The sequence below is a fragment of the Alligator sinensis genome, unplaced genomic scaffold, assembly GCF_000455745.1.
Source record: "Alligator sinensis unplaced genomic scaffold, ASM45574v1 scaffold857_1, whole genome shotgun sequence".
NCBI classification, from domain to species: Eukaryota; Metazoa; Chordata; order Crocodylia; family Alligatoridae; genus Alligator; species Alligator sinensis.
Genome location: NW_005842439.1, coordinates 1,013,841 through 1,025,108, shown reverse-complemented (window position 1 = coordinate 1,025,108; position 11,268 = coordinate 1,013,841). Strand labels below are relative to the sequence as shown.

The 11,268-nt window shown below is 44.0% G+C and overlaps 1 protein-coding gene across 1 annotated transcript in view; it reads left to right on the top strand.

Moving 5' to 3' along the window:
* Positions 1–11,268, top strand: part of LOC102375630 (A-kinase anchor protein 13-like) — a gene marked incomplete at its 3' end in the record, with an annotated part of 136,735 nt that overhangs the window by 37,516 nt on the left and 87,951 nt on the right. Inside the window, exon 2 of the mRNA XM_025211970.1 lies at positions 5,070–5,113. Within this exon, the coding sequence (XP_025067755.1) occupies positions 5,070–5,113 (44 nt within the window). The remainder of the gene's footprint in view (positions 1–5,069; positions 5,114–11,268) is intronic.

Genomic DNA, 11,268 nt, shown 5'->3' with positions numbered 1-11,268 from the left:
TGTCCCGGCTGGGCAGCACCTACCCCAGCCCCATTACCCCCCTCACCATAGTGATCTGCCCCTCCATGCCCCTTCCCTCTCTTCCCTCCCCCCTTTCACCACAATAGACTTACCAGCGAGAGAGAGCTGTATCGGAAATCGGATTGGTATAGGCGAATATCCCTCCTTAAAAATTGGCTATCAGTATCGGCCCCCCAGATCTCTATCAGTGCACCCCTAGTGATGTAGCTGTGATGCACCAGGAACTTTGTGAGAAGCAAGGATTTCTTAAGGTCATATATTCTCTTGGACCAAATGCATGGTTTGCACAGAGTGTGACAGGCTTTCAAATGCAAGATATTCCTCATCTCAGCTCATCTGCAAAAGCTTGTCTAACTCCATCCCAGCTATACAGTTGGTCCAGTAGAAGATGTTACCCTAAGAAATCCTTGTCTCCAGCTATATCTGAGCATTTTTTAATTCTACCCATCTCCAAACAAAGAATTTTAAGTGGCTGACACATGGCGTTTCCAGCTGCATCCCTCTTGCTGAACAGAGAGCTCATTCTACCAGAGCACAATTACTGTCTTCCACCTGCCCCAGGAATGTTGCAGGGTCTGAGATCTGTTCATTGACATTGTGGAGTAATTGCTGACCTCTCTCATATATCATGCCTTGGAGTTGGCTGCTAGGTCAGAAACCAGATTCCAGATTTGCAAGAGGAAATACCGTGATCAGCTGTATCAGGTGCACTGGTGAACCTCTTCAGTTCCACCATCCTGAGTGGCATCCTCTACCAGTCGCTTGCAGCAGATCCATGCTGAAGCAGACTCAGAGAGGAGCAAGCCGCTACTTGTCTGAATGTAACTCCAACTGAATTTGTAACAGCAACTGCTGTTCTTGGAGCTTGCTGAAATCTTGAAACGCCATAAACTACGAATTGCAGGGAACTGTGACAGGGTGCAGCTGTTCTCCCTCTTCTGCCCTTGCAGAGGTAGTACAGATTGGGTGCAGCATGTTGCTGCTGCAGGGTGTCCTTGTCTAAAAATCTGCTCATGGGCCATCGTGAATTCAGGAGACTTGCCCCATCCAAGGAGTTGGCAGTGGTCTCTTTCCCACTCATTTAGTTTCTGTTTTTCTTCTTGTATATCCCTTCCTCTAACTTGTAAAGATTTCATTATAGCTGACAATGTCTCGATCACAAAATGCAGTTATTTCTAGAGTCTTGACCTCTGCCCTCCCCATCTTCTTCCATCTGCAGGTGTCCCAATTCTTCCCCCTTTTTCTTTGAGTGTCAGGCTGCAACCTCAAACCTGGGACCTCATCCTAGCCTCCTACTGTACTGAATTAGGCTGGCTTGAAACTTCCAGCAGGGCCTAACCCTCTGCCTACTCTGTCACCCGAGTGGCTGGCCAGGGCCAAATGACCATCTGCTTCTCCCCAGATAAACCCCTGCACAAGAACAGGCAGTGACTCAACCTGACCCAAGACTGCTTCACTGGTCCCTCCAGCTTGCTCTTGGACTCCATCCTCTGGTTGATCATCTGGTTTCTTGACTTGGGTCTCTTCTAGACCCTGCTTTCACATTCATTTTCTGGCTTCCTGATCTGGTTTTGCCCTCAGATCCTGCTCACCCATCCTGCCCTTGGTTGGTGCCGTGATCCCTGGGTGACCCCAGACCTGGCCATCTACATCTCGGTGTGACGATGAGTGACACGGTGCTGTCTGCTCTTCTCCAGGGAGGCAGAGACCCAAGTATTTACTTGGATCACAGAGACCCAGACTTGTTGCTAAATGAGTACCAGTCTGGTGTAGCATTTTGCACAGAATTACGATGTCTGTACAGCAGGCGAGACAGTTAGATGAGGCAGGAAATTTCTCTTACTGGGTCTCCTGCTGAATTCTTGTCAAGAGGAAGAATTTCTGTTTTATATGGATGTTCTGCTCCATGATAGTTTTCTCTTAACAGCAAAGTTAATTCTGATACCTTCCTATGAAGTGTGGGTGTATGTGTGTTGAAATAGCCCCTTGGAGCTAAAACGGCTTGATTGCCTCTGTCAAGAACATAAAATAGCATCCTGTTGTTCTTGTTAAGTGCAGCAAAATAGGCCTTGGGATGAGATTGTGAGCACATAGCATATTTTAAAAAAAGCATAGCTAACATTAATGAAAAGTGCTAGAATGGCAACTTTTGGCTGTAAAATCCTCCTCCTTTCTCCATAGAACAGCTCTCCTGTATAGTGGCAGGCAGCTTTTCTAATATTTGCATGTAATGTGTCTCAAGATGGTTGTTCGGGCAACAGGAGGAGACTGCATTTGACATGGCCCACCTGCTTTCTGCTGCTGCTGCCAACAGAGGAACCAGATGTTGCTCTCAGCTGCATGGCTGCCTGTCTACCAGGAACTCGACTGAAGCTACAAACTGAATTGCAGATTTATCTACACCTGTGTTATAATTAATATCAAAATTGCTATTTACAGCAGTCTACTTCCTAACCATTTTTCCAGTTAGGAACAAGCACGTAATACAAGCAGCTCTTTCTTCCTGTGACCTTGTCTCTCCTAGCTTCCTGGTGTTCTACCACTGTCTCAGCTTGTCTGGTGACGGGAAGGGCAGGATCTCTAGTCTAATGAGATGCACCCCTTTTATTACAGTGACTTGCTGTGAACAGGGTGGTAAAACTGTCTGATGCACGCTGCAGCGTTCACCATTTCTATAAACTGTTGGAGCACCATTGGGATATTCTGTGGGGAAGGCACGGGCTATTTTAGCATAAGATCACATTGGTTTAATGACACAAGAAGGTGTGGGAATTTGAGATCTCGGTTTGCCTTCTAACTGGTTTCCCTCCTCCCCAGCTCTCCTTCCCCAGCATCACCACAAACATGTACAATACCAGGGCTAAGGATTTAAATTTAGCTTAGAAAAATATCTTCCACCCTACGGCTGCTTCTCTTTTTGCACTGCAGGGTGCACATTGTTTTGAATTCTGGTCTCTTTAATTCTGCTACCTGTCAAGCTCAGCTTTACAGAACGGGTCCCAAGAAAAACAGGAAGTGGTGGCTAAAACCACATGGTTGGCAGCCACCTGCAGTTCCTCTGTGGGGTGGTGCAGCACTTCTGTGAGCATCCTTGAATACTGCAAGGCCCTCACTTTCCAAGGGATGGGTCAGGATTGGGCAGTTCTGCCCCGCACATGTCTCACTCTGTGAAGAATGCTTGTGTATTCGTTTAAAAAGTCTTTCATGTGTCATGTCATGTGTGGTTGAGCTTCTGCAGAATGCTTCCAAGCAGTGCAAAAATCTCAGCAGCTCAAGACAATTGTATTGTTTTTAGCTTATATTAACTACATGCAAGCAATGAGACAGCAGTGGTTAAATTGCTTTCAGGCTCTAAAGGATGTACAGGTTAGACCAGCGTTTGGGATGGTTTAGGCCTGCCTTTAGCAGAAAGTTTGGGCCAGGTGACCTCCTGAGGTCCTTTCCAACCTTGGGGGTTTTTTTGTTTTTTATGATGGTAGTGTAAACGCTGATTATGTCTGGTCATTTTCTGGCAGAAACCGGACAGAACAATATTTCATCCTTGATGTGAAATCTTCACGTTCCTGCCTTGTTCATGGGAGGCAAGCTTCCCAACCCCTACTTTTTTTCTTCTTTCTGAGATGTGATCCTTCTGGGAACTGAGCTGACCTCACCCCCTAATTGGCGGGAGAGGGTGTTATTGAGCTCCTTCTCTCTCTCTTGCAAAGGCAGAGTCAGACTCCTTCACGGCATGTGAAGCCCCCGCTGTTTAAGGTGTTAGACCTTGGAATCAAGCCAGCGTGGAGTACTAGGCACTGCAGATCCCAAACGAACCCTAAACCTCTACCCCAGTGTTATTTTTGGTGTGGGTTTGTTAGTTCCTATACAGACACCAAACAAAGCTTGTGGTCCCTGTCTTGGCATGCTTATTGAGGAAACGAGTTACTTTACTGGAGTTAAATAGGCTTTGGATCAGAACTAGGATGGTAGCAAGAGATGAAGGGCAAGCAAACAGGAAGGATACACATGGTAACATGTAACAGGCAGCGAGCGTGGATTCTTTCTGGCTTTGTCTATGCAAAGCCGACAGCTGGAGCGCAGACGTGTTTGCCGTGTGTGCGATTCTGATTGCACGTAGATGCCATTTGCCTTCAAACCACAACAGTCAACTAGTGAAGTAACCAGGGTGACTGCAGATTCTTGTGAACCTGACACGCTTCCCTGGGACCTTCAGATGCTGAGAGAGAAATCTCATTTTAAAAAGGTGGGGGGAGGGGGTTGTCATTGAGAAGCTCCACTTGTAGCGGATTCAGCCCATGCCCATCCCCACCCTGAGGTTTGTCTCGACTTAATTTGATTTTGTCGTTTACAAATTAAGCCTCAGTTCAAGAATTATACTGACCTTTGCGGTCCCTAGTTTTTTTGCCCTAAAGGATACCTGGTATCTCCCGTCTTCCTTAAAGGGAAATCTCTTTGTATGTTTTAACCTCAAAACTGTTTAAAAGATACCTGGGGTTAGTTGTTGAGATTAAGTTGCAAAACAGCTCTACATGGCGGTGATGGGACTAATGCATCTCCTTATTCTGCAAGCCTCTAACCTAGTCATAGCATCATGCCCTGCCTGCTTTAAAATTGCAACATTCTTTTCCAAAAGTCCCATTAAGTGTCTCACAAAATGGCTCTTTTCAGAAGACGTGGTTTTCACTTCTTCCTTCACTTCCAGCTTGTAAGAAAATGCACTGCATGTAAAACCGAAGGACAAAAAACATTGGCTTGAGTCTCATGCCATCTGTACTCTGGGCAGAGAGCACCTAAAGAGCTTTGCCAGTAGTCGTATTGATTGGGTGGGGGCGCTCATTGTCTGATATGAGCAAAGACGGATCTACTCCTTGTATTAGTTATGTCTGAAATTGTAAGGCAACTTAGCATGAAACTGCCCATTGGAAAAAGGTTTATCTATTGTGAGCTTGTGTGGACTGGCAGGTTTAGATTCTGTTGCAAACAAAAGAAGTGTTAATGTTTGAAGGATAAAGACAATGTTTTTAACCTCTCTTTCTTTTCCATTCTAGTGTTCTGGGTCATGAAACTTAATCCACAGCAAGCTCCATTATATGTGAGTAGAGCCATATTTTTGTTTGCTTTTCGGTTTCTTTTTTTCTTTTGACTTTTTAAATTTGCTTTTTCCTTTGTATTTATTTTGTGCCATTTCTCCACTTTCCAGGGACCCTAGCTTTTTTTTTTTTTGTTTATTTTTGTTTTTTTGCTTCCCATGTAAATATGCAGTAAATCAGTGACAGGGAAGCATTTCAAGTAACACAGATGTCACCTTTGGACTGGAGTCTGGTAGGATGTTGTACCTTTGTTTGAGCGTGTGTGTGTGTGTGTGTGTGTGTGTGTGTGTTAATTGTGTTGGAAAAAAAAAAGTTTTTTTTTAGCCAATAATATGGCTAGTGCAGTACCCACTGAAGGCAGTGATACTTAAGCTGTGGCAAAATTTCCTTCAAAGGTCTTGTCACTGTTAGATTGCCTTGAAAAATCTTCCACTGTTGCTAGCATGGGCAAACCTTTGTTAAGTCCTTCTACTGGTAATACAGGTGAGTAGACAAGGCAATCCCTAGTCAGCAACTATAGACTGCTGCCTGGTGAGAACTGGCAGTAGATCTGTTCCAACCTTTCACATGGGGCACAGTTAGACTCTTCGAAACTAGGATTCACAGAGTTGTGCCAGCAGAAAGCTACCATATTTGCCTGCATACAACATGCACCTTTCCCCCAAAAAACAGCGACTGGAAATTGGAGTGCGTCTTATAGGTGAGAAATATGGTAAATCCAGTTTCTGCTGCTCTGGGTAAAGCTGAAAGTAAAATCTGAAGCGATCCACAGGGAGCAGAACACTGAACAGGGTCCCTAGCTGCTGCTACTTGGTTACCCCAAGGAAAGATCTTTTAATATGCACCTCTCCAAAACAAGGCACATACTGTGTTCCGGGGTGTGTGTTGTATGCAAGGCAATACATTATTTCCCTTCACAGAGCAGGCTGCAATGGCCCAGAGGTCATTTTCCTCTTGCACATCTCTTCAGTGTCTGGTTCTGGATCAGGGGGCAAGTTCCTTAATGCAGCTCCTTTTCCTCTAAGCGCTCTCAGTTCCATATGGGAATCACAGCATGCCTTCTCAGCTGGGTAATACATTATTTCCCTTCACAGAGCAGGCTGCAATGGCCCAGAGGTCATTTTCCTCTTGCACATCTCTTCAGTGTCTGGTTCTGGATCAGGGGGCAAGTTCCTTAATGCAGCTCCTTTTCCTCTAAGCGCTCTCAGTTCCATATGCCTTCCCAGCTGGGTCTAATGTTTAAGGGCTCTAGGATCCCTGTCCCTTTAAGGAGTAGATCATCCAGTGACGACAGTGGGTTAACCTCCATATTTTCGAACCCTGCTCTGAGAAGGCTTCTTGATATATGGTTAAAACTTCGTGGCCAATCTACCTTTCACCTTTGTTACCACCGTTGGACTTGAACCTGTGTTGTTGCTGGTGTGGGAGAGGGCTCATGTAAGCCCTAATCTTAGTATTACAGTAGGAGATGAGCAAGAGAGGTTATGAAGGGTGGGATGATATCGCCTATTTTTTTTTTCCAAAGCATTGACTTTGGAAAACATAGAAACATACCTAAAAGGCTTAGGAACATATAGTGACCTATATTTTGTGACTTTTAAATCTGCACATTTGTTCCATCACTGGCTTGAAACTCGCATTCCCAAAACACGTCCTTCCCATGCTCACAAAGCCCACACGGCAGTGCGAGTCTCCTCTGAAAAATGACTGTGTAAAAATGGCCCACTGAAATCTACAGCTGCCTTCTGTGTAATCTTGAAACTAATTTTAGTCTGAAGGTTGGTAAATCACTAGCAGATTGTAGACATGTCAGCTCTGAAGGGACTTGCAGTTAGTACCTGCCAGAAAGCAATTTAAAGAAATTGCAGTTTACATACATATATATGATGTAAGCACTATATTAAAGGCAGATGAGCAAAACGAGCAGAGTTTAAATTTGAGTGTTTTAGATTAACTTTATGAATTTCCTTCTTGCAAGCACTTGTTTTCCCAGTCTTAAGCATCCACTTAACATGAGCAAGATTATGTTCTCATGTTCAATTAATTCTTTCCCACCGTTTTAATTGTTTTCTATTTAATAACTTAATGCAGTGCATACATTAACAAGTTTGTTTTTTCCTCCCCCACCCTTCCATGTGTGTGATTTAAATGAAAGTCTAGTTTATCCTCAAGGTTACAAAAAGATGTTGCTGCTGGCTGTGTAGTTTTCCTTTGTGTTTGTTAATAAAATCATGACAGAACGGTCACTGTTTCAGTAGGTTTTCATCTCAGCAGCTATAAGTGTTATCTGCTTCTCCTGAAATTTAGAAAAATACCCTAGAAAAGTAAATATACAACTTAGTATTTTTTTCACTTAGTGTACTGCTGCCTAATTGCACTAGGATCACTTCCCATGTTCCATGTACTTCTAATGGACATCTGAGTTCTTCATTTGAGAGAACTGTTGCATGTAAGAGGAAGAAAAAGAAAGATTAACAACAGAAATGGGTATTCTCCTTTGTGTTACTTTCCTCAAAGGGGGCGAGGGGGGGCATACAGATGTTAGCAGTATTAGAGGCTCTTGGCATACTGTTTTTTCCATGCAGACTGATGTGCAAAGTGTAGGATCAGTTTTGAACTGCATTTCAACTAGTTAAGAACTATATCCAAAACACTCATTCATTAATAAATGACTTGCAATCTGCAAAACCAAATGACTGGCGACGACGATGATGACAGCGATTATATAAATGAAGCCTCAGATTCCATAGACTGTTTCCGGGAAGAGAGTGGGGTTTTTTTTGGTTTTTTTGTTGTTTTTTAAAGGACCCTGGAGATATGGCCATTTGATTTTATTTGTGATAAATTTATTTTTAAATGAAAAATGCATCTTAAATATGATGAGTGATTCCTACTTTTTAAGCAAGTGTCATCCTGCAGGAACCTAAACCACACACCGAGTGAAAACATCCATGTCAGTACCCAAAATATACACAAATCATTCTCTATGCACCAAAATGCAGCTTCTCTTGGATGCTGCTTTGCACTGGCACCACCTTTTTATAAAGCACCTGTTGTGGTGAAAGAGTAAAAATAGCATCTTTAGTTGAATGTCAGGGAGGTAAATGCAGGCCCATAATACAATTAGTCTCTGGGAAAACCATCGAGCAGGTCCTCAAGGAATCTATTTTTAAGCACTTGGAGGAGAAGGTGCTTAGGAGCAGTCAGCATGGATTCACCAAGGGCAAGTCATGCCTGACCAACCTGATTGCCAGTCACCTTGTCATAGAAGGCACTGTGGATGTGGGGAGACCAGTGGATGTGATATGTCTTGGCTTTAGCAAGGCTTTTGATATGGTCTTCCACAACTTTCTCACGGGCAAGCTAAGGAAGTACGGGCTGGATGAATGGGCCTGTAAGGTGGATGAAAAACTGGCTGGAGCATCGGCCTCAGCGTAGTAATCCATGGCTCAATGTTTAGTTGGCAGCCAGTATCGAGTGGAGTGCCCCGGGGGTCAGTCCTGGGGCCTGTTTTGTTTAGTATCTTTATCAAGGACCTAGAAGATGGCAGAGTGCACCTGCAGCAAGTTTGCAGAGGACACCAAGCTGGGGGGAGTACTAGATATGCTGGAGGGTAGAGCTAGGATTCAGTGACCCAGACAAATTGGAGGATTGGGCCAAAAGGAATTTCATGAAGTTCAACAAGGACAAGTGCAAAGTCCTGCACTTAGGACGGGACAGTCCCATGCAGTGGTGCAGGCTGGGGGCTGACTGCCTGGGCAGCAGCTCTGCAGAAAAGGACCTGGGGGTCACAGTGGACAGTAAGCTGAATATGAGCCAGCAGTGTGTCCTTGTTGCCAAGAAGGCTAAGAGCGTACCAGGCAGCACTGTTAAGAGTGTTCAGATTACCAAACACCTTTATACTTGTGAAAAGTGTTAGAAGAACTGAACTCAGGAAACAATCTGAACTCATGAAAGCTTTGACCTAGGATTTTGTATGATGGGGAAGGAGGTGAATTCATTGACATAATACCCCAGGCCCCATGCTATGGTTGACATTCGCTATGGTTCTGTGTAGGGGAAGGGAACCCCCGGATCACCACAGCATCTGGCTCTTCATTCTCCCTTTTGTATTGGCTCAAGCAGCCACATCGTGAGCTCTCACAAACTAAGCTGAGCCGGGACAGGTCCGCTCCTATGCAAAGACAGGTCTTTGAGGGAAGGTGGAAGGGGACAGAGCTGGAAATACTTTTTAAAAGTAAGCGCGACTTAAATCTTCAGAAGTGTTCACGGATCACTCCCTGCTGAACAGCTCTGCAGAAACAATCTGCAACCTTTTGCAGCAACATCCGCCTGCCATCAAACGCTTCCTCTGGGAACACCTCCTTGGCTTGTTTAGATGACGTGCCCTGTAACAGCAAGAGTCGCTCAGGAACAGCACAATGCCAGGGCACTGACATGTCCAAGAGGAGTCACCTGTAAAAGACAGCGACTCTGTGCCGTGTAATGGAAAATCAGGCCAGAGTGACAGAGTCTGTTCTGCCAGCACATGCAGTACTGCGGGAAAACAACCTGCCTGTGCTTTGCGTGTGTGGTTGCCTCCCCCACCCCAAGAGAATTGTATCTAGCTTTAAATCTTTGTGTAAGTTATCTCCACTTAATAACAATGCTTAATGCATTTTCTGTTTGCTTCAGTGTTTGGCTGTTCTCCCACTGTACATAGTGATGCAGTCATGAGGTCTCATAGCTTATGCCAAAAGAGATAGGGCTGTCAAGTGTTCCTCAATATAGCACAGTGGAAGTTAAGCATAGTGCGACGTAATTAATGCCAATATTGAAGCAGTCTGTAGGTCAAGCAGCTACTGGAGCAGTGTAGCTGTCAGCACTTAGTTACTTTATAAATGACATGGTGTTTCAATTCTGAGTTTTTTAGAGTTGAACTTGTACTATGAATTTAAGGTAAAAAAAAAATGAACCCACTTTTCTTCTCTTTAAAATCTCACAGTAGGGTTTTATAACGTAGGGTGCTGTTTTATTGACAGTAAGCAGCTGTAAGAATAAGTCTAGGAATGTTCGGAAGTCATTGACACGGATATCCACGTTCAGATAATTATACAAAGGCTTGAATTACCCCTGCTAAAGCAGGGAGTCTCATACTCTTCCATGATATGGGCCACATTTTAATACAGTGATATGGAGTCTTCATTTGTGGATATTTGCAAGAGCAGATTAGAGGGACACTTGGCTGAGATGATTTAGTCAGGGATGATCCTCCCTTGAGCAGGTGGCTGGACTAGATGACCTTGTGAGGTCCCTTCCAGCCTTGCTTTCCTATGATACTATGATCTTGTGGACTATAATCAGGTTGCAGCTTGCAAGAGACTGAACTTTATCAAGTGAACCCCAGTCACTTGACATAGGCCAGGAATATAAAAAGGTTAATATATATTTTAGCTGGCTGGGGTCAGAATCTATCTTCTCCACTGGCTGCTACTTTTAAAAGACTACTTCCCTTCAGATTTTTGGTTTTAGTAACCACCTCTGGTAGCATCCTTGGGTCAGCTCTGGCAGTTGTGTGGAAAAATGGCATTAGGAAAGTTGATATGCATTATATGCCTTGTAGTACATTTTTAGTTGCCGGTTGTATGAAGCAGGAGCCAGTGCTATGTGACCACACCATTTTCTGTGCAGCAAGATGGTTCTCTAGTTGTCAGTGGCATGCCCCAGTTTGGGATTTTGGGAAGAAATCTGGAAACATTTTTTTCAGGCTGTGTTATCACTTTGCACTGAGTAATCTTTTATCATTTCAGGGATCTCCCAAGTACTATAAAGCGGGTCAGGGATGGAATTTTAGTCAATGCTTCTTCTGTTTAAACCAGACTTTTGAAGTTAAAATGTCCCGCTCACTTGTGTGTACAGGTGTATGTGGAATTGAGGCATTACAGAAATATTTTATTTATGGGAAACATAAGGTGGGGAAATAACCAGTATAGGATTTAGGATTTTTGTTCCAATGGTCTTGTAATAACAACTCCCACCATAGCATTTCATAGCATCTGTTCAAATCCATTGCAGAACTTGCAGTTAGAAACTGGAACGTTAGGAGGTGCTGTAGTTACTGCCAATATAGTGTTGGAAACCCAGGACTGGAAGAGCCAGTTCTACCACAGGGAAGGAT